At 35.2% G+C, this 23,916-nt stretch overlaps 1 protein-coding gene across 1 annotated transcript; it reads right to left on the bottom strand.

Annotated features, from left to right (window-relative positions):
* Positions 1-154: 154 nt before the first annotated feature.
* Positions 155-23,914, bottom strand: LOC124631013 (beta-1,3-glucosyltransferase). Its single transcript, XM_047165099.1, has 11 exons — positions 23,772-23,914; positions 15,980-16,030; positions 4,989-5,098; positions 4,517-4,708; positions 3,632-3,780; positions 3,149-3,338; positions 2,732-2,867; positions 2,283-2,436; positions 1,689-1,798; positions 1,108-1,283; positions 155-710 (listed from the first exon to the last, which is right to left on the bottom strand). Exons 1-11 carry the CDS (start codon positions 23,779-23,781, stop codon positions 555-557), a joined length of 1,434 nt encoding a protein of 477 aa, XP_047021055.1. The 5' UTR covers positions 23,782-23,914; the 3' UTR covers positions 155-554.
* Positions 23,915-23,916: the final 2 nt, after the last annotated feature.

A 23,916-nucleotide genomic window follows, 5' to 3' on the forward strand; every position in this document is an offset into this window, starting at 1 on the left:
ATTCCTTATTCTCTCCTGTCTCGTTCTCGTCTTTTAGTTTACATAATGAATAAATGAAAATACGTTTTGATATAAAGTTCGAAAATAAAGTACAATTTGGTAAAAATTAAACTAAATAAGTACTTATTTTGATTTTCAGTATAAGTAGCTTTTCATTTTTGGCACAAAATGCGTTGTAGTTAATTTCTTGCATGCCTTCTTCTTAAAACACAGCGTTAATAGAAGCGAAATTATACAAAATAAAACTTTATTAACAAGTTAAATAATTTGTCTTTTACATTGATTGCCTCTGAAAATATTGCCAAGATAATTCCTGAAGACTAGTTTCGTATCTTCGTTCAGCGACTTTTAGGCTACACCTGCCCACTCACGTCCGATATATCAGAGATCGATTTCTTGTAGGACAAAAATATAACTCACAGCAATATTAACGCACACGTCCTACAAAGCCTGTCAGAAAATCCTATTCACAACGTCCTACAAAAAATCGGACCGATTTTCCGTCCTACAATAAGTCTGACGATGACGGGCAGACTTACCAGTTACTCTACTCTTCAGAGCTCATCTCTTCTCCTAGTCTTCTTTAGAGCCAGGTCATCATGTTGGAACCAGGTGGAGTAAACCTTTACTGGTTCTGGTGAGGAATGACGATGGAAGGAAACTGGTCGGTCGCGGGCTAACACTTCCCGTGCGTAGTCTTGTGGGCGTGCCTATAAGTAAGGTTATGTTTAAGAATAGTGCAGGGTTCTAAGGACCTAAAATGTATATTATTTGACTATTATTTGCTTTTATAAAGCTAGGACTACCTCAGCCATATCTTTACCAATAAATGCTAGAGTAACTCTGTTTATTTGTCAGGCCTCAATTGAACACAGATACTTTTAGTATATCCAGATACTTTTAGTATCTGTGTACCACATTTAAATTGGTCAAGACTCTAGCCAAAAAGTAGCTATCTTTTCTCAGGCTCTAGACTAGACAATAGAGCAGACTACTATCAAGACAGACTTTTATCCAGATGCGGGAAGTGGAATGACGATCACACACGAATTTTCCAAGCTATGGGTTAACTTAACAGAGTTCACGCATAAACAAGCCTAATATTACCTGATGGAATAGCGGTGAGTGTGTCATGGTGAGGTTGAGGCGATGGTGTGCGCAGGCGCCGAGCGTCATGTCGTCCGGCGCCCGCGCCGCGCCCGCGCCGCACGAGCAGCTCGACAGCTGCCGCGCCGCGAACACGCTCAGCACTGTGCCGCCACCGCCTGTTATGTAGTCGTAGCCTATGGGGAGGACAAATGTGTTATATTCATGGCCCAAGAATTTTAGGGAGTCGGTTAAAAAGTTAACACAAAAAACCTATTTAAACATGTACTTTTATCGCAAAGTTTTAAGCAACACGACTTTACACGACGCGATATCGCACCTTATCCAAATTTTCATGCAAAAAGATTTTGTTTGTTTGAACGCGCTAAGCTCCCTCTAAAATCGAACTCAGGTGCGATTTAATAAATATCTCAACGTTTAGGGGACGCTGGTGAAACCACTGGCAAAAGCTACACCTACCTGGTACAGAATACTGAATACATATAATACAAACTCACTGAAACGCTAGGTTGGGCTTTAATCTACCATCCAAAATGATAACCGTTTGGGAAAATAAATTAAAATAATAATTAAACACTTACCTTTAGCAGCAGTTTCTTTCTTCCCGTACCCATAGCCGTATCTTTCTCCGAGTACTGTGACGTCATCACCGCCGCGGTAACAACTTAGCACCTCACATAGTCTTTGTACCCTATAATAGTATCTTATATTAGTATGGGCTATTTGAAATAGGAAAGCCTTTATATATAGCCTTAAAAGTAAGAGGTCTTCTAATCGAAACATTTCAAGTATTTATTTATTTATTTAAAATCAATCTCGAATAAGTCTAATTCTTGGTAGTTAAAAGTCAAAGTCGAATGTCCTTTTTTGAAGTTTTTTCTAAGATTCTAAAACTTTACCAGACGCGCAAAAAGTGCATCACAAAAACGAATAATGCAACAGGTCAATATCAAACTTGTACCATACTATATTTACTAATATTTATAAATCTGAAGAGTTTGCTTGTGGAACGCACTAATCTCAGGAGTCTAATTTCATTATTTATTTCAGTGTTAGATAATTCATTTATTGGGGAAAATTATATGGTTATTTTTATCCGAATATGTGAAGAAGTTCCCAAGAGTCGCAGGAGAATCTTCGGAACAGCTAGTAAGAAGATAATCCACGCCACTTACCCAAGTATAGTGTCATCATCAGCCAAGAATATCCACTTGATATGCGGCATATGTTGTATCCTCTTCAGCACCATGCGTAAGATGGCCATGGTTTTGGCGCAGTGGCCTGTCTTGCTGTTTGGTATGCCTGTGCTGATCGCTGGCAGGGTCGGGTCTACAATGAGGTCGGAGAGTTAATATTGTATTGGGAGAACTGTTACGAATATTTCCAGAAGTTGCAACGGGATTCGGGATCCTGTAAGGTCCTAGGGATTATGGTTAGCTTGTGCCTATTTTCGCATAATAAGTTACTCTTATTCAGGAGGTCACTCAAAGTGTGCATATAATTGAATAAGTATGTGGGCCAATTATGTGGTTGGTGTCCGAAAAATTAACAATCAAAATAAAATACCTCATAAACAAGGCAAAGTCGTTCCAAAAATAATTTAGTACAATATGAATAAACTTACCATCTTTATCGCTAAAGAACTGCAAATGACTGACATGCCTCCCCCATGTCTTTTTGACAACCCTCGCTCTGGTCTGATGGAAACCAGTCCATGTCTTCACGGCGAAGAATATCGAATCCTCAGGAATGGCACTGCCCTGCCGATAATGTGGCCTTTGAAAATAGCTGTTATGGTCCAGAACTTAGACTTTGTCATTAACGAAGGTATTAGGGTTAATTTTAGAAATTTGCAGAGGGGATGGATGGACCCACCCAATTGCTCCACCTTTTGTAACTAGAATTTGTAGAACACTAAATACTTTGTCAACTACCAATGCTAGAATAACAGGCATAAAATCCTGGATAAAAAACTTAAAGGAAGCGGCAAATATTGAGAACAATCTTCTTTCTTGGATAAAAATTTATACAAAATACTCACACAAACCCCAAACTGGCGTGGATACGTCGCACAGTTATCACCAGATACTATACAGAAGCTGAGATCAGGCGTGAGCAAGGGTCCAGGGTCGCTGCCGCCTCCGTACACCAGCTGTGCCAACTCAAACGCAGGGTCTATTGAGAAATCAGCTTCTAACCGCCGTTGTCCACTTTCGATTTGTTTTAGGAGGCTAAAATGGATTCATATGATGAAGAGAGCAAATATGTAAAAGTGAATTACGAATACGATTGTATGCTATTCCATATTTTCAGCGACATTATTACACACCGCGTAATCTGCTTAAGTTAAACATAATGATAACGTTGAGTGTTTAAGTTCAATTTCTGTTTCAATTTCATTATAACGTTACTTCCATTTTTTTTTAAGTTGGAGATCGTTCATGCCAAGTTGACGCAAGCCATGTAGCATGATCAGAAACTTTTGGGACATCTACCTACATAGTAAAAAGATAATTTCACTTACATTTCAATAAGTTCAATCCTCATGGCGAACCCGCTCGCGAAGTTAGGGTACGTGAATCCACCTTCCTCCTCCAACTCCTCGTAGAAAGTAAAGTGGTGGATGATGGTGGGCTCCTCATCACTGAGCGGATAGCCTATCCACATTACATCCTGTTGGAAAATGGCATTTTAACTTCAAGACGGTGCCTTCCATATGATTCGGCGGATACGCTTGTATTGATTTACATTCAATTAAACTAATTTATTTACCTGATTTATTAAAATCTTCCAAGCAAAGTCGTGGTGGCCTAGTGGGCAAAGAACCAACCTCTCGAGTATGAGGGCGCGGGTTCGATCCCAGGTCAGGCAAGTATCAATGCAACTTTTCTAAGTTTGTATGTACTTTCTAAGTATATCTTAGACACCAATGACTGTGTTTCGGATGGCACGTTAAACTGTAGGTCCCGGCTGTCATTGAACATCCTTGGCAGTCGTTACGGGTAGTCAGAAGCCAGTAAGTCTGACACCAGTCTAACCAAGGGGTATCGGGTTGCCCGGGTAACTGGGTTGAGGAGGTCAGATAGGCAGTCGCTTCTTGTAAAGCACTGGTACTCAGCTGAGTCCGGTTAGACTGGAAGCCGACCCCAACATAGATTGGTAAAAAGGCTCGGAGGATGATGATTAAAATCTTCCAAGCATTCTGTTCTATAAAATTAGTTAGATATCTCTAAAATGGTAAGCCATAGAATCGATCGACTGATCACTAGCCCGCCGTCAAAGGTATGGCCAATTCACAGAAGTTCACTGTATTTAGTTTCTTTCCTTAATTTATTCAGCAGCATTACTTTCCTTATTTTTTACCAATTTATCACCGTCACAAAATCCGTTAATGACCCAGTTCCCTTACCTCCTGTTTATCAGCAGCCGCGAGAGCCTCAATGAGCTTATCAACCCTCACAGCAGTATGCGTCTCCACGAACAGCACCCATCTGACTTCAGTACGTTTGTACCGTGACGTGAGGGGCGCAAGTAGTGGCAGGATCGTCCACGCTCCCGCCACGGGGAAGTCTTCGTGTGTTATATGAGTTTTTGGGTAACGCTGGGAATGTCACTGTTTTTAGTACAGATACTTTGAAAGTCTAGGGCTATTGAGTTAAACCATAGAGAAGCCAAAAGGGTGAGGGTGATAATGAAATCTCAAAATTTTGTTAAGCATTGTTTAACATAAAGAAGAAGAGTGACATGAAACTAGACCAAAGAAAAATGTGGATGGGCTGTGTGAATGATTATGTAATGAAAAAACGGAATGATAGTATCACGATTTAAACTTTAAACCGAGAAATAGCAAAGAGCTATTGCGAAACAGTAGGCATTCTTACATTTTCTAACTGTAGGACTTGATTTTCGATATCCTGCTTAAGTCGCTTGGCGACGCTGGCGTGGTATGGCTCTGGTTGACTCACTATTGTGAATACCACATTTCTTGAATCTGCAACAATTCATTTAACATGAAATTATAAAAATCTTCAGGGAGCATCCTCGGGTCACAAATATCTCAAGTATGACCACGCTTTGTTTGAACATATACCTACTTACTCATAGACAGCGCTTTTAGTTATTGGTTAACCCAAAATACACACATCCAAAAGAAACAAATTCACAAACAGACAAAACTAGCCTTTACCTACAATAACAAGCCATCAAAACATCATCATATTACAGGTCGATCACAGCCGATAGCATTACCATCAATGCCGTCAAATTATGACAAATAGCGTGGAAGCATTGACTAACAACCGTCGGAGCCCATCCATCATGTTCGAGGCATTAGGTTTCATTTGCAGGTAGATAGAGATATATGCTTTGTGGGTGTTCATGGCAGATTAATATGTGTAAGATAATATGCGTGTGGTATCATTCACTAGGGCTACCTTACGTGATTGTGTTGAATGTTCTGAAATTGGGAAAGTTTGATTCTGTTTATTTGATCTGTGATAGTCTGGAGCTAAATATCATAAAGTGTCAGTACGTCATATTCTTAAAAAAAAAAAAATTGTTTAGATCGAATCTTCGGAAAAATCTTTTAACCATTTTTCTGTTTTCATTTCAGTCGGTTATTAAAATCTACTAGATCCCTTTTCCGCAAAAATCCTTATAAAAATAGAATTAATTCACAAAAACAGATCCATTCGACTAACGCCTTCACTGACATTGAAAAGATTTTCAGCTGTAAGTAAATGACACTGCACTTCGGGCTATGAATTATTCATGGCAGCGATAAGGCCGGTAAGTCACGGCCATCGAGAAACTTCCACCGTAGAGATTAACGTCTCCAGCCGGTGTTACATCATCTAGAACTTTCCATGTATTGGGAAATGCAACGTCGAAGTGATTGGAGGTAAACTTGGTTACTATAAGATCGTTCATAGTTTGTGAATAGGCATTGTTGTTTCTCTTAGGCTTTTATTGGGTACCAAAAAGGGTGTTTTATAAAATGATGAATATTCAACATTAATGTCCATTTGTATTTTTTTTTTCAAAAGTTAATTTATAGGTCATGATCGACATAAAACCAATCATTAGTGTGTTAATTTGCAACTTTTTAAAAGTTGACAGAAATTCCTTGAAGGATCAAAAATTCAGAGCTCTGAGATAACACTCCTACCAAGAATCTACCCCTAAAACGCGACCAAATCACACAAACAGAAAGTGCGATCTTCAATATTTAATTTCGTCTTAAAACTCGCATCTATTCCCCGCAGAAAGTTGGGTTCTTAGTCAAATCGGAGTCAAAATCGATCAATTTGGATGGAGAATCATGAATAATGCAAATCCTGATCACCTGAGGTGCGACACATTAAAATCGCATTCAGGCTTTATGACATCCCCAGGCGAACGTAAGACGTATTACCTCTGAAACCGATAACGTAAGGGTTACGTAAAAATACGGTGAAATGGCGAGGGTTAACGATATGGAAGTGGTAAACGGGATGAATAAATCGTTCATTTTTGTTATTTGGAGTTAGAGTCGCAAGAGATTTTTTGCAATCTTTGGTATGCCAATCTATGGATATCAATATGCGATCTATCTTTTGATTTGATTAATGGAGCCATAATTTTGACATTAGCCTTACATAAGTAATGCCCTATAGAATAGAAACATAGGTTATTGATATCTGCTGTGAAAGTGCCAATTAAGTCGAAAATTTAAGTATTTGTATCTTAGCTAAAATACCTCTATACTTTCGAATTTATCTAGGTACATACCTAAACAATCTTTTCTAGCCAAAAATCCTTACTTTCGGGGTCTACCTATATTTAGTCTTTTAAAGCGAGCAGAGGCTTGTTTAAAGAAACTACTCGAGGCCCGTATTTCGTGGCGAAGCGTTGATGGCGTATGAATAATTTGTGCATCTGAAGTGGAACGGCGACAAATAAGTCTGGTGCACTTACAGTTTTAAATAATACTGTAAATGTCCCGGCGAGGAAATTAATTGCTACTCAAATGAATGGCGGTTATTTTTGGAGTGTTGCAAGACCGTTCTTGAGACAGTTTGAGATAATTTTCAAGCGATATAATATTTAGGTGGAAGGTAATAATGTTTACGTGAATTCGTTGGAAAGCTCTGATTGAGAAACAATAAGTATTTCGTATGAGTTTAAAATAAAATAAATGATTTCTCACAAAAATATTGCGAGCAGCATCCTTTTTAAAAAACCAGAAATCCAGAGTAAAACCACTTTTCAAACAAACGAGAAATTAACACAACAGTTCACATTCCACAGAAATCCTTAGGTTTAACAAGTCTTCCAAAATAGTACTCCTAGCTGAAAATGACTGAATTCCATTAGTTCTACCCGTTTCCCTAAAGCCCTTGAGTCCTTCACTCAGCTGTCGGATATCCCACAAAACACACAACTAATTCTCAATTAGTACAATTCCTGAAAAGACTGACCAATGCCGATATAGTTTGTTTTGTATTTTGGACAATTTATGAGGAAAGCTATAAGTATCTTAGCTTATAGCGAAAGGCAAAATAGATTTTCATACGAGTAAGGAAATTGATTAGTTGTCAGTTTAATTGAAAGCCAGAAAACTCAATTTATTATGTGAAATTATACCTATAACAGCATATAAATTATTGGCACATATTGTTTCATTGTTTGAGACTATAGCAACTTTGGAAATATTAAGAGGCAGGTATTTTACTCGAGACTTCGAAGCATTTAGCAGCTTAAACAGTTAAAAGTCGAAACAGTTGTCATTAGAAAATTCTTTTTAATAGGCTGTTCTTTATCTCTACTTTCTCTCAAACCTCCCTCAATGACAGGTCTAACAAAGTCTCCACTCCCACAACCAACCCATTTAGTCTATTCATTACTTTTTCGCAACCCGGTGCAAATAGAACGGGTTTATAAATAATTCGCGACCCGTCACGGAGAATGGACGGGATTCCATCGAAATCTATGGGGACTGCGACAGTGGGAACTTGTTTATAGAGTACCACAGCTTGATATAAATGTACATTTTCTATTATTGATACATTTTATGTTATAGTTTTGTTTTTTTTTCCTGTCAAAATCAGAAAGAAGCCGACGGATTTAAAACGTAATTGAAAATTTTCATGTAATTTTTTTTCTAGTGCAAAAAGATTAATTAATTACTTATTCAATTTAATTGAAGATAAACGCATCGTTAAAATAATAAATAGCCTAAATGTTTTGCATCGAAATATGACCCCTTTTCTCGAATACAACAAAATACTTACATTGATTTATAAGACTATCGATAAAAAAAAATACTAGTTAACCCTAAGCTTAATTTAAAATGTAATGTAATTCTTAGGTTACATTTTATGGGATTGTTGATGCAAGAAGCAAAAACGTTCCTATTTATATCACTTAAAGTACTGGGATCAGTGGCATCCATAATTAACTTATTCACACTGAAAGTTTTTGCGAGTTCATAATTCATTATACATATATATTACGTTTCATTTAATGTTAGCACTAATTACTTGAAGAGATGGATTTTTCTACGAGGAAAACTTTTTTTTATGTACTATTTAAAACAATAGACGGAAAAATGGAATTCAAAATACATTTTAGTAAGACAGAAATCGTTAGAGGTCTTTTCAAAGTTAATTGGCATAAAATTTCAAATCTTTCAATCTATGCCCGGTATATTTTCTTCAAATTATTTCTTAGTTATCAATAGTCCAATATTTTTGCTTTTACTAATATTACGATTCGGGTCCTACTGTTACTGTTCAATAATTTTGAGACGATTTAAAAGTATTTTGTCTATTTTTATAACTAAGATTTTACGGTCACACGATTCTTCTATGATTTGTTTTAATTTACAGAGATTCATTTCTAGGTGTCATCAAAGTCATTGGTATCATTTTTTCGTCTTGTAAAGCAATAAGTAATTCAAAGTTAACTAACGATATATTTTACTCCTATCATGTAATAAACACCTGATAACGGAAAACGAATTGAACCATAAACCAGACGTATTCACTTACTATCTCCAAGAACCCTGCAACCTGATATCGATATGGAAAACCCAAACACATCACCTATCGCGTGCTATACAGCGGGATTACTCGGAGTCGACGAAAAAATCTAATTTTTGCACGTTACTGACTGGTTTGAGTACATTCGGTTGTGATATACCTATAATATGAGAATCAGGGAAGATATTAGGTTCTACAGACTTCTTTTGCGGGCTCAATAATTAATTAAGTATAGTCGAGAACTTATAACTCATACACAGTACGTTATTTATATTACACTTAATGCAATCGACGTAACGAAACTATGTTCAACTTCCAACCATTTTCAAAGCTCCTAGGGTAGCCATCTTTTTCTCGTAAATGAAAAAAGACCAAACCCATCACCAGCGCTATACAGAGTGTTGTCGCCACATCAATAATTCCGTATCACATCGCACGGATTCCAGCATCCAGGGGATTGAAGCCGAACTCGAATTTCTAAGGCCTCAGGCCCGGTTTCAATTTTACCCACGGAGTAGGTAAGGAAAGATGAGCGAGATACTATTATGCGGGTAGGTCAGGTTCCTTCTTCTAGGTCAAATACGTACGGTGGCCATGACCAAAGCGATCAGTTACGAGTGAAATAACTAGGCGTTTGGGTTCTTTGAGACATCTGTCAACGGTATTTGGTTTCGCAAAAAATGGTCGGGTCCATGGAAGGCGTATAAGGGCAAAGATAGTAACTTTCGTCGTCCAGCTCAGCCGTATTTTAGCGCTCTACTTTCTTAGGAGATTTTCCGTTATGGCACATCCGCTAGTCATTTAGTTCTCCATGTTTTTACTAAACCATTTATTTTTGACTGCGTGTGTACAGGTTAATCTTCTAACGCGTGGTGACGTCATTTATCTTTCTTATCGCCAGTGTCAATATAGGCTTACAGTTTGAGATTGATTAGATAAAGATATCATGTTGTGAGTAATTAAGGGGTTTATTACCGATGATGTTCATAGGGACACATTCTATGTGGCAAATTATATTGATCTCCCAGTCATGACGATCACGTACGGACGAGCTTAAATAGGACAAATAAAGATTCAGTTTATAGTTTGCATTGAAATGCATATTTGAATAATTTGTTATACAATGATTTAAAGAATAAATAATGAAATTGAACGAATAAATGAAGAATGAAAATGTTGTTGCAGCTGAAACAGTTTAAGATTTTTCTTGTGTCGCGCTGCGTATATTTTTATTAAAAAATATTACAAACATGTACGCAACAAATATAGCTAAATGTATTCCTTATAATATATTCCGTTCACAAACTTAATTCCGTTGTATCATAAAAGATGTCACAAAAAAACTCATTTATAAACAACCAGTTTTTATGACAAAGTCACATGTTACAGAGAAAGTCGAAACTTCTAGAATTTTAGGCTTAAAGAAGACTTGAAATAAGTTCCAAGAATTAAGTGAACACCTATATGGTTTTCTATTTATGAAACAAGTGAAGAAATAAAAACTTATTTATTACAGTGTCTGTTAACGTTGTGAATTTCTGATTGGATTAAAATTGTATAGATTTAACAAGCCTTGCAGAAATATTAACCTATTATTTAATTCGTACAAGGCTTCCTTTAGGACCAACTATTGTCACTAAATAAATAATACATAGTAAACAAACAAAACAGTTTAGATAACATTTTTTTTTGCAAAACTAAGTCCAAGAAGGGACCGCATGAGATTTGATCTTGAAGAATCAGATGTTCTTTGATACTCTTAAACTATCAGGAACGGACAATGTTTTGAAACAGACAATAGATAGAGTCTAAAATCTGTTACAATTGTAACATTTGCAAGTTAGTTCTAACTATTCATCACTAGATGAATCGATTTGGGAATTTCCTTAGTGAAATCATATTAAACTATCACATTTCACAAAAAAAAAATAATGTCAAACTACTATTATACCTACTTTAAACATAATACTTTGGATTTTTCACGAAAAAATTACTGGAGAGATGATATAGCTACCTACACATCAGAGTAACTATTAAATCATATTAAATACACGCTTTGAAATATCTTAACCGTATTTGTCATTCGGTTCCATCTAATGTTACTTTGATCCGATTAAAAATAATTTATGGTGACATCATGGACTATCTTACACCTTAAACATCATCCATTTGAACAAATTGAAATATACCTCTATAAACTCCTTCTTTTTGGGAAGATTGATAGAGACTTACTCCGGAAGACGCTGGATGCAGGTCGCCTCCAACCGGTATCTGTGGAGATCTAAGGGGGAGGCCTATGTTCAGCAGTGGACGTCCTATGGCTGAGATGACGATAGATACTTGTAAGTAGTACTAAACAGCTTCCATTTATCAAACCCAAGCTTCGAATCAATTAAACTAAAACTAGTATGCCAATACTAATCCATTACCGTAATATAATTGAACACTACAATTAATATCCAGCTCATTGGGTCGTTATCCAATTAGAGCGCTCGTGATTGGTCAAAATCAAATGGTTTTGAATGACGTACGGCCGGGAATGTGGCTAATTGGTTGAATTGTCATCGGCGCGGGATTGCTGTCTATTCAGTTTGTGGGATGTTCACTTGTTTCTGTTTTAGCGTAATTGTAGGTCCCATTGATTTATTAAACTAGCTGTTCCACGCCGTTCCACTCGCAACTCGAAGGACCTAACTCTCGCAGCTAGATAAAAAGTAGCCTATGTTCTTTCTCAAGCTACAAAAAGATGGTCTAATGCCTTCGAAACATAAGCTACATTGTATCTGGATACCTAAAGTGGTTTTCCCAAGATCTGGGTAAAGCACAGGGAACAACTAGCAGAGTTTATTTGTTCAATATTGTACTTGAATATCAAACCAATTTACTCGCATCAAAATTCCGAAAAACAAATAACTACACTCGACGCTAAGTGCTAACAACTTAAAGCGATTTAAATTATTAGTTTACAAGCAGCACCGAACAATTTGTGATCGTTAGGAAAAACACCCTGTAATTTCAACCCCTTTTAACTATAATTACTGCTAAACAATGCATAAACTAACTTTGGTAGTCTAGTTTCTGTTTTGTATCTGAAAATCGATATTAGATTAATTTAGTTTATGCGATACTTCATGTTTCAAAATATGTGAGCCAAAAATCTTTTGTTATAAGTTGAAAAAACTCGTTGGGTCAGTTTTCATAGAATTGAAGATAAACGAGGACATCATAATTATGGCTTGAATTTTATTTATGGGATCTATGGCCTTAAATAAAGCTGACCTATGAAAATATATACATAATACTAGTTCATTTTCTTAGTTTATACTTAGTCTAGAAAACTTTCCTACCATTTACGAAGACCACGCTATTCAACGCACGAACCCGAATTGAAACGTTTAAGTTAACCAAAAAGAAAAACTCAACTAAACCGATTAAAACCTCGTTGTAAATTTAATAACATGGACTGTGACGTCACAATAGCCGAGCTGAACAAACTCTTTACTTGAGAAGTTTACTACAATCTTGGTTTAAGCCGGTATTTAAGTGTTCCCAGTCTGTCCGACTTTAAGTATAAAGAATAAGTAGTAGCCAAGAATCTCGAATTTATGAAGCTTGTTTTAGTAGTCTTAAGTTTTGTGGGACAGTGGAAAAGCAAGAGTTATTGCTATTTTAATTGTAGTAGAGACGCAGATTATTTGATTTTTTTAACAGATATTGAAAAAAAAAACCTACATTTAGCTGAATGGCTAGGGTATGAGCACAGTTTGCAGCTTTAGCAATAAAAAAGCTATTATTTCCAGAAAATCTTTGGATAGAGGCAAATTGTGCAAGAATAGATAACTGGCAGTTTAGGGCATATTAAATATGATAATATCATTATTCTTTCAATATTATGAACGTTATACACCTTTTGGGTGCACAGCCCAAACGCCAAAACAGCCATTATTTCCTTTACAGACAAAAACAGGGATGTTTGAAATCCTCTTCCAACTAACGCCAGTCTCAAAAATAAAGAGTAACGGACGAACAAGAGTTACCATAACTTAGAGCTTACTTATCTAAGTATACGGCCGCTAAATTATTCAGCATACCCTCACTTCGGCTTAAAACTTCGTCACTGTCCTCGAGACGGTGTGAAGACGCTCCAGTTTTGGACATCACACCTTTTATGATAGGGGTACAGTTTTATTTTATTTTGTAGAAGATATTTTTCCCTGTACGTGGCCGAATAGAGGTTTTATTATACCTAGTCGCCATTGCTGAAGCTGTCACTCAGTTGAAATTGACGCTTTGTTCAAAATGGCGCCCAACATAACCTATATGATCAAGATATTTATGACATGTTATTCGGTATCGATGTTTTTGTCCACAGGTCTAACAATTTAGTAAGTTATCCCAATTTAAACTTTAAAGAATTTGATCGTAACCGCAGATTTCAATCAAATATTCAGACCCTACAAATAGCAGAACTTAAGAAACTCCCAAACCACGAGTTGCCGTACTGAACAGTATATTCAATTAAAGTGTAAAGTTTCGCTTGGGGAACTAACAAACTTAACACCATTAATAAGTCCTTCAATCAATCAGAGAAGTTTAATAAATAATTATGTACTAATGATGAGGCCGAAACAAAGTTAAAATTCAAGCCGTGTGTTGGCTGACGAGGGATTGGAGAACAAATTACATTATTCAAGGATGTGAACACATAACTGTGGATTATTTTGATTAGGTCTCTCTGTGGAATTCTGATGATGGCAGATTTTGTTTGTATCTAATTAGTTCTTAGACTGGTTTTTGTTGTGCACTATGAGTAGCGGAATTCAGACTAAAATATTTGTAACAGTTACAAATTATTTTCGTTTTATCTCACATTTCAAAATGTTTTATCATAGAGAAATATTATGTAGGGAAATATGTAGGTAATTCTAATACAATTAAGTCGTATGTTAGAATTCATGGTTTGCTATGCAAGTCATATCATTTGTATCATTCAATATCAGGATCATTTCTGTCTGCGTGTTTTTGTCAAGTTTTTCAATCTTTCTTGTAGTATCAAAAGAATAGGCATCTAATTTTCAAATACAGGTCGAAATAAATTAAAACTAGTCACAGTTTCAAATCGAAACATCACAAGCAATTACATCCACTTAGTTCAAAAACGTCTTATTAATAATAATAAATCTTTGAACTTTAGAAGCCTGGGCGAGCTCTATCAAAGGTAAAAGGAAATATTTATTGAAACGTAAAAATCTCGTGATAAATTCGATATCAAAGTGAGATTTATTCGGCTGGTGCTTCGGAATCAATCGGGCGCGATTAATCGTGTGGAAATAAGTCAGACGGTTGGGTAGGTTCGACGGTGTATGCAAGATGTTAGGCACTCTTGCCCTTTGAATCAGTGGACGTGTCTGCATTTTTTTAATCTTTGGTATTTTTTTTAAAGCAAACTGCTGTTGGTGAAGCATAAGTATTCTAGTTACACGAAGGTTATTTTTGTTAGCAGTTATTTTTATCACTTTCCAAAAAAGGGAACAGGTACCTATATGTTCAGCTTTCAATAAAAATGCGGAATAGGGTTGTTTCCAATTTTCGAAAATCTATTTAAATAGCTTCCAAATAATTTAAAGATCACCCCTTCTATGATTTTGCGTCTTAAATCTCTTTACTTTTTATGTATTCGATTTTTTTCTATTTTTCTTAAAACATTGCCCAGAAAACGCTCGATCACGTGACTGTGACGTCAGAGTATACTATGTGTTCCTTTACACTTTGCACATCTAAAGAGAAGAAACTAATTAGAAAGAAGTCATTGATTTTTAAATTCTAATAATGTATTCTTATAATATAGATACAAAAACAAACATTTTAAACATTTACATTATTTTTAAACATTGGGCACAAAAGAAAATACCTGTAATGTTTTGAGTTGTGTACGCGGTAAAATAAAACTGTGCAAAGGAACGTAAAGTTTGTGTTTGTTATTGAGGTTATATTTGTGTCATCTTGGTTATTAGCAAAGAATTGAGCCACAAAAAAACTCATCATCTTTCATAAATCCTTTCTCCATAATTCTTTTCTAACTTTCTTTCGCTCAAATACAAATAAAAACTAAAGAAAACATCACATCAATACTCAGTTTATGCCTGTCATAGACTGTCACTGTCAAATACTTGTCATTGTCAATGTAAAGTGACGACATCGGACTCGATTCGCCGTTTTCAAGGGCATGACGTAATAGACGATAAATTTAAATTTCATAAATTATTTAAAAATTATGTGGTCAGTTATTATTAATATAATATAGCTTATCGTGTTTCTAGTTTTGTAAACATTCGGTGCATATACAAATTTTTAATTGACTGAATACTAGGAAACAACCCTATTCAAGAATAAGAAACACGCACATATTTTTTTATTAGCTAAATAATAAATTATCTGCATTAAATATGCTCACTGCCTGTAAAATGTACCTATCTCAATAAGTGAATGCTTCTAAGCTAGCGTAATTTATGTTGGATCAAATTCATATCATACAAAAAAAAAACACTTTGTAAAAGTTATGAGCCTGCGTCCCTCTTTCAAAGTTTACTGACATAGTAGAAGATATAGTAGATTATGAATAAAAATGGGCACCCTAGTTTTTAATTAAATTACGTTAAAAAAGTTTTTTTTTTAACTTTGATTTTGTTGTGAGCGAATATATTATTTGAAGTACCTAATTAGAAAAGTTTTTTTTACGTATAATTATGATAATTATGTTTTGTAACACCACATATGCTGTTGTCAATTTGAATGCAATATTTCTATGCATTTAATTCTTGTTAGTAACAATAATAATAAAATAAACTTACCAAAACTTTGAATACATTCTATGAAAGCGAGAATTAGCACCAACGTTACAACTGAAACAAATTAAACAAAATGCGTTAATTTACATTTTTACAAAACAAAAAAAACTTAATTAAGGGACTTTACAGTATTATTTTCTCATTTCATAAATAACTGCTTATCTATTTAAATAAAAAAATATACAAAGAAAACGCGTCCGTACCTCTCGCGTACATTTTGGCGGGAAACTTGAAGCGAAGGGCGTGCACCACCCCCGCTTGCCGAATAGGTACTGAGGAACGTCTCGACGTCAAGCGAAACGAACGCCGAAACTTTTTTATGGGAACAAATATAATGACCACCATAGAATGCTTTGATACCCTTAGTTTTGCAACCAGAAAAATCTACTGAACACCAGAAAAATAAAGTCTAAAAATGTAATAGTACCAGCTATTTTAGTCACGACTTCACTTTAAATTGTATTCGACCACCAAATTTAGTAAATGATCACCAACTCTTGACGACCAAATTAATGTATTATTTTTGCCTAAATAAGTCACTGTGATTGCCATAAAATGTAGGCTTATTATCAAATAAAGTATTATGATGCCATATTAAGTTATGTGTCCGGCTTGCAATGCATGCGTGAGTGTCAGTATGACGAGTGACAGGGGAAAATGGAAGAAAATGACATATTGCGCCGACCCCAAGTAAAATTGGGAACAGGGCAGGAGAAAGAAGAAGAAGAATGTGTTTCTCAATACACTCCCTCGAAAACACACTCTTATCGCACTGTTTAGAGGCATGCAATAGACAATTTTCCACCCTTGTGCAGGAAAAGGGTCCCCATAATGTTATTACATTTATTGTATCAGGCCGAACTTATTTTTTTGGAGTCAGTTTACTTAAACAGGATAGCAAGATGTAAAAACTTTGATTATCATTTTATATTAAAACGCTGGTATAATTTTGATGATCATTCACTACTTTTGGTGATCATTTACTACTTTTGGGATAACAATGATTTATTTGGACTCATTTTGCTTAAATAGGATAGCAGAATGTAAAAACTTTGGTTATCGTTTTACTTTAAAATGGTGGTTTAATTTTGGTGATCATTTACTATTTTTGGCTTGCGCATGATTTATTTTGGAGTAATTTCACTTAAATGGGATAGCAAAGTGTTAAAACTTTGGTTATCATTTTACATTAAATAGCGAGTTTCATTTTGGTGATCATTTACTATTTTTGTCTGCTATTTGTTACTATTTCTGGTGATCAGTTAAACATAAGCCCTTTTTTATTATCTTTACAATATCGTCAAGGCATCATCAACATACAGCGTATTAGAATGATATAACGTATAAGGAGTACCTATTTAGCATGATTGGAATATGAAACAGGATTTTTTTTTGTCAGGCTTCTGTGCACTTTGGTTCGTATTTTTTCTGCGTATTAACTTAAATACCAATTTGTGATTTATTTAAAAGTATTATCTACTTATATCGCAGAATTTTTTGACTTTCTAAGATGGTCTTAAAATTACATCGACTAAGTAAACTCAATTAAAATTGTAATCTACTCTTTTGTTCTCCTTGTGGTTTAGATGCAAGCTTGAGGTTGCGGATTCATTTGCAATCCAGACGCTGCTTATAATTAGATTTCGCGTCACAAAATATCACTTAGCCTGTTTTGGGATACTTGGGTATTCAGAATATTTAGAAACTAGGTAAGTAATGCTGCGTTTAATGTAACAGTAATTAAAACAATAAAATGGTTTCCGAGGAAAATTGGACAGTCTGGAGTGTGCATTTGTATTGTGAATTCCCGAAATGACTGGTAAACTAAATCCAAACCTTCATTTGTTACCCAAAAACTTCGAGTCCGCCTGGAAGCATACCCCAAAATAATTTTCAAAAAAGCCAGGCCAGACCATGCAAAAAAACGCCTAAACCTATTTCATTAAAATCCCAAACATTTCGCACAGCAAACAATCCAGCCATTCGTATCGAAAAAAACTTCAATTCATCTGTGGAGTAGTACAAAATCAATCACATTGATTGGCCTATTCACAATTTCCCTCTTGTTTCTATACAAATTGTGGTTTTTCACTCCGTACTCGAGTGAACCAGACACGAAGAACAAAATCACTAGCGGAGGTGACATAACAGAAAATAGCCTCTAAGAAATTAGAGCGCCAAAATGGAGGACAAGGAACGTAACTGTCTTCGCCCTTATACGTCCTTTGGAACGGACCATTTTTTGTAATACCGAAAACCGTTAACAAATATCTCAAAGAACTCAAATGCCCCGTAAGTTCACTCGTAACTGATCGTTTTAATCATGCCCACATTGCCCACCGTACGAACTTGGCCTAGAAGCATCATGATATCTCCGCTTATCTTTCCTTACTCCGTGGAACCAGACAATCGCAATGGGCACTCTATCCTAGTAATTAGGAGTACGGTAAAATGCAAGTGGGTATTCACGGAATTTTAATATTTTTCTGTTCCTGTTTTTTCGCAATTTGCTAATAATATTGTACTTGTGAATTGCAATTGGCTGTGAGGTTTTGGGAAAAAATCTATTCTGGTAAAATAGGTAAGTATATAAATATTTTTATGTACCTATGTTTGTTTTTTACTAATATTCTAAAATTACTTTTATTGTATGTCGTGATATACGATACAGATAATTAATATCACTTTCTTTAAAAATAAACATTCGAAACATGCATTATTTGCGCTGAAAATACAGTCACAACCTTCAGTGTTTTTACATAAAAGGAAAAATTAGAGATGTAGTAAAATCTCTGTTAGATATAAAACAATCCCTGTAGAATAACACAAGAAGATAATTTTATTCAATAAAATAGCAAAGTTATGGCGTTGTGCAGTGTTGGACGGCAATATATTTGTATCTTTACAGTTTTCTTTATCTTTCTGAATAAGTAAGCATACTCCAGCGAATGAACTGAACAGGCTAACAGACTCATAAAATATTTTTTATGAATTGTTTGGCGATTTGCCAAATTAAACAGAATAGTGTAAGAAAACACTACTTACTTCTGTGCAAATCATCGGATATTTAAAGTAATATTTGTCTGAGAAAATAACGTGATATTTGGCGGAATCCATCTCTCCCCTCTCCCATATGTGATACTGAGGCCCAAGTTCACATTACTTTAAATCAGTTAAAGCAAATTGAACGTAGGTACAAATTCATACTAAACCGTCGTTTCAAGAAAACTGAAGCTTATGTTGTCAGTGAACTTTAGCTTTAGTGAGTTTGACCACTCTCATCATCCTCCGAGCCTTTTTCCCAATCTTGTTGGGGTCGGCTTCCAGTCTAACCGGATTCAGCTGAGTACCAGTGCTTTACTAGAAGCGACTGCCTATCTGACCTCCTCAACCCAGTTACCCGGGCAACCCGATACCCCTTGGTTAGACTGGTGTCAGACTTACTGGCTTCTGACTACCCGTAACGACTGCCAAGGATGTTCAATGACAGACCGGGACCTACAGTTTAACGTGCCATCCGAAACACAGCCAATGGTGTCTAAGATATACTTAGAAAGTACATACAAACTTAGAAAAGTTGCATTGGTACTTGCCTGACCTGGGATCGAACCCGCGCCCTCATAATTGAGAGGTTGGTGCTTTACCCACTAGGCCACCACGACTTTTAGTGAGTTTGACCACTCTTCTCCCACTAAATACCTCATGTAGTTTGCTGCGGCTCCCTTATAGTAAATGCACTGAAGTTTTGAAGTTTAAAATATCATAAACTGAACCCAACAGCTTCGGGGTACCACAGAAAATCTCAGGAACGTTTCAAGATACACGTCTGCACAGTAAAATAAAATAAAGTTAATTTAGAAAACGTTATATTTTATGAGACGGCTCGTAACTGGTCCGAGGGTTTTAAGTTTGAAGTCCATGCTCCTGTGTTGACTTAGATTATATAAATTGCATAAGAAACAAACTACAATTTATTTTACAGAACAACTACAACTGTGAGGGTTTTGGTTTAAATGCCTACTGCAGACATTTGATTTTTTTTTTCTAGAAGAGGATAGAAATCAATGGATTTGTCCCTGATACAGTGCGTATGTCTTATCAATAATTCCCGATCATCTTTGCAAACTTTAATATTCCTTACTCTACCATTCTCCACACTTTTCAAAATCTATAAAAAATATTCCTGTATTCTTATCCACTTTTTTCATATATTCTAAGACACGTCGTCCGAGCGACATTATCGTTGACGGATCCATCGGCACGATTGCACGGACTTCAAGAGGGAACAAAGTTCCTCCACGTACCTACTGCGTGAAAATGTTTTTTTTTTTAATATTTCAGGTCCTCCCTTCGGTAGTGTTCCCTCAACTTATTATTTAATAGCTCGACGTGCAAGACGTTTTTACATTCTGTGATATTTTTGAACACAGTGCAGTCAGTAATATAGGTACATAGTTGGTAGATTTAGATTTTCAATTCTAAAAAATATTTTGGGAGATAAAAACGTAACCAACATGTGCAGACCCCTGTACCTATAAGATTGTAGGGGGAATAATTCTACTCGTAGATTTAAAAACTACAGATTGTTCCGAATATAAATAAAAACCACAATGTGATTACTTACGATATATCTGAAATTAGCACTTACTTAATTTAAGCGCTGTCATTTCAGCACTCAAAACGACATGCCCCACTTAATATTCCAGTATACGAGTATTCAAAGAATATCTCTTAAGCAGACTGCAGCTGAAAATGCATGAAACAGTTACTATTTAAAACTGCAAACGGACTACAATTACCAACCATTGTGTCCGCACAAACCGGCCGTCATCAAATTATGAACATAACCGTGATTGGACGATTGTGTTTCAGAATACTGAAATACGCTTCGAAAAATTCACAGTTATAAACCATAATTTTAATGAAATTTCGCAATTTGCGTTTTCCGTAAATATTATAGTTTTTGCTGTAGTTAATAGCGGTGCGAATGCGGAATTTTGTTAGTGTGTGCCTACTGAAAGATGAGGACTCTTTAGTGCCTGCTTTTCTAATCCAGGGGCAAGAATTATAAGCATATTGGGTTTATTGGGAAACATTGAATTTTAAAATATAATAATATAAGATATAAAAGAAAGAATAATTAATAAATAAGAACAAGGCATTACGTGTTCCGTAAAACAACTAAAAATACATAGTAGGTACCTAAACAGTTTTATTAACAAAACTTAAACGGGTAACAATAAATAAAAGACAAACCAAACAATTTCTGATCATGTAATATGTAAATAAAACCAGAAGTTTTTGGAGCCTTTTCCCGAACCACAATGCTGGGACCAAAATTTTAAAACCTTGTCCGAAAAAATGGATCTCTTAAAACACTGTGCTACAGTGCGACCGTTATAAATTTAGGTACAGTCGACTCTTGTTAATTCAAACCTGCGATATTTCGAACCTCTCGTTAATTCAAAGTTATCACGAGTTCCCTACAAAATCTCTTTGTATTTCGAACTAAATCAATACATTTTTATGCACTTGGTAATTCGAACGAAAAAAGCATTGCTATATAACAAAACGACGCGTTAATTCGAATTCTTAGTCGTCCAACACTCGAGAATTCAAAGTTGCAGAGAGAAAGAGGCGGAAAGATTGTAAGTCAGAGAGCAGTCTGAGTAGCAGCAATCTGTTTTGAAGCTGGATGACGGAGCTGTCTCGAAAGATTAATTAATTAATATTATGAATACATGTATGCACACAAATGTGTCTTTAAACTTTTGTCATTGTTATAAAATAGCAGTTAACAAATAATAATTGATCAACACTTAATAATTCGAAGTTTTATTTATTTTCTCTCACAAACGAACCATTTAATATTTCAAAAACTTGATAATTCGTAATATTTTAAGAGTCCCTCGAGTTTCGAATTAACGAGAGTCGACTGTACTTACTTACAATAAAATATTCCCGCAAAAAATTATTTTCACCGTTTTCTTTTTGAAAAAAAAAAGGCAAGTTTGTAGGTACAAAAGCGGTGTAGTTACGTGATACGCGCAGACTCTCAATAGTGCTCGAGTTAATAGCTTACGTGCGTATTGCATCGGGCCCATTCCGTGATTGGCTTTTTAAGTGTCTCCTAGCTTTGCATCCTTTTTTTTAGCTAAGTCAGACAATGGTATTGGGTATTAGGATTGTTTTCATTTTGTAACCCTCCCTGTTTTATTTTTTGAGAAAATGTACCTATTAGATTTTCTACAAATAAATGCTGAAAACTGTATGGATAAAAAGTAGCCTTTATAATGTCAAGTTTCTTGTATTAGAGTAAGCCATTTATCAAAATTTGATAATTAATAATTGGAGAAGCACACAGAAATGTTCTTGTTGTAAGGGTAAGAAAATGTAATTGTGTATTCTACGTTGGAGATCCTAAATAAATAAATCCATTCATCAGCTTGAAGCTAAAGCAGTAACAAACGTACACACACATACTCATTCTTTTTTATCTGAAATACTAGGTGCTTCCTATGGCTTTACTTACAACTGTGGAGACTACGAAACCCTATTTCTAGCTAACATACTTCATTTAGGGTTTTCACATTTTACTGTGAAATTAAAAAAAATTGAAGAAACGAGGCATCTTACATTAAATTCCCAAGAGATATCATTTTGAAAGCTGGTAATTCTGTCATGATAAAACAATCCTACAAAAATCTGATCCAGCTTAGAAATCCTTGTCCTGAACATCTCAAAATATTTATTTGCTTGTTGAGGTATTATCAGGTTACCATGTTGGCATTGCAAATTTGAGGGCTTATTATCTACTTAACTATATAGACTAATGTAAAAAATATCTGGCAGACCATACTAGTCACAAAGGCGGATTACCTACAAGAATTAACCTATTTATAAACTTTTATTATGGGCAATTCAATTATTTTAACACTTCTATAATAAATATAAAGAGGAAAAACATTTTGTTTGTTGGTCATATCTGAAAAGCTCTGTAACTATTGAACCTATTAAAAAAAAAAAAACTTTCACTGTTGAAGCTAGACTATCTGTTAGCTAAAGTAGCACAGGCACAGGCAGGTAGGTATATTTTTGTTCAGATATCGGAAGAAGTTCACCTGGGATGCAGGTGAAACCACGGGAAACAGCTAATGTTTTGTAAGTAAATAGCAACAATTTTTTTCCACTCATTCAATGCAAATATAAATTGTTCTAATAGTTCTTTATTTTCCTGTTGACCTGACAGTTGGCTCTAAGTGAAGTGAATTAAAAAATACATATATTGTGTTGGAGCTGTTGATTAGTGGATATTTTAAATAGTGTTTTAAATGTCCTTTTTTGATGGTGGTTATAGTCAGTTTCATAAAAAATCTGAAAGAAATATTTTTCTGAAAGTTATATGGAAATCATTATTTATAGATATACCTACAGTTGTCTATTTTTTCCACCTGAATTGTCCCAATGCTGGGGAAAGACCTCTCATACAGCAGTTACACGCTTTTAACTTCAAATCCGTTTGTTAGTGAGAATATACCATTCTAGCATGTTTTTTTGTAATAAAAAAAGTTGCCAAAAACTTTTTCTAACCTAAACAATCAATCAAAAGTTAGGCTATCTATAAAAGTATTTACAAGTACCAACTTTTATTAGCATTATTGTGCTTAATAATTATAACTACATTCAACTGTTTTAATATAAAATGTAACTATTGATAAATAGTGGTAAAATGAAAAAAAATTGCACGTTCTTACTTTCCAACGTTATTTAAATACAAATTCAAAAGCGTACTCACCGAAGGCCATTATTGCTGTAGAACCACTTCACTTCGGCAGCCGGAGGTTAATTTTCATGAACGCTGCACCTTTAAATTGTTTTGTTTTCAAAATATTGTGTGAATGAATCGTATTTCAATCAACATACTATTTCTACGCGTTCCA

This window comes from Helicoverpa zea, chromosome 6, assembly GCF_022581195.2.
Source record: "Helicoverpa zea isolate HzStark_Cry1AcR chromosome 6, ilHelZeax1.1, whole genome shotgun sequence".
NCBI classification, from domain to species: domain Eukaryota; kingdom Metazoa; phylum Arthropoda; class Insecta; order Lepidoptera; family Noctuidae; genus Helicoverpa; species Helicoverpa zea.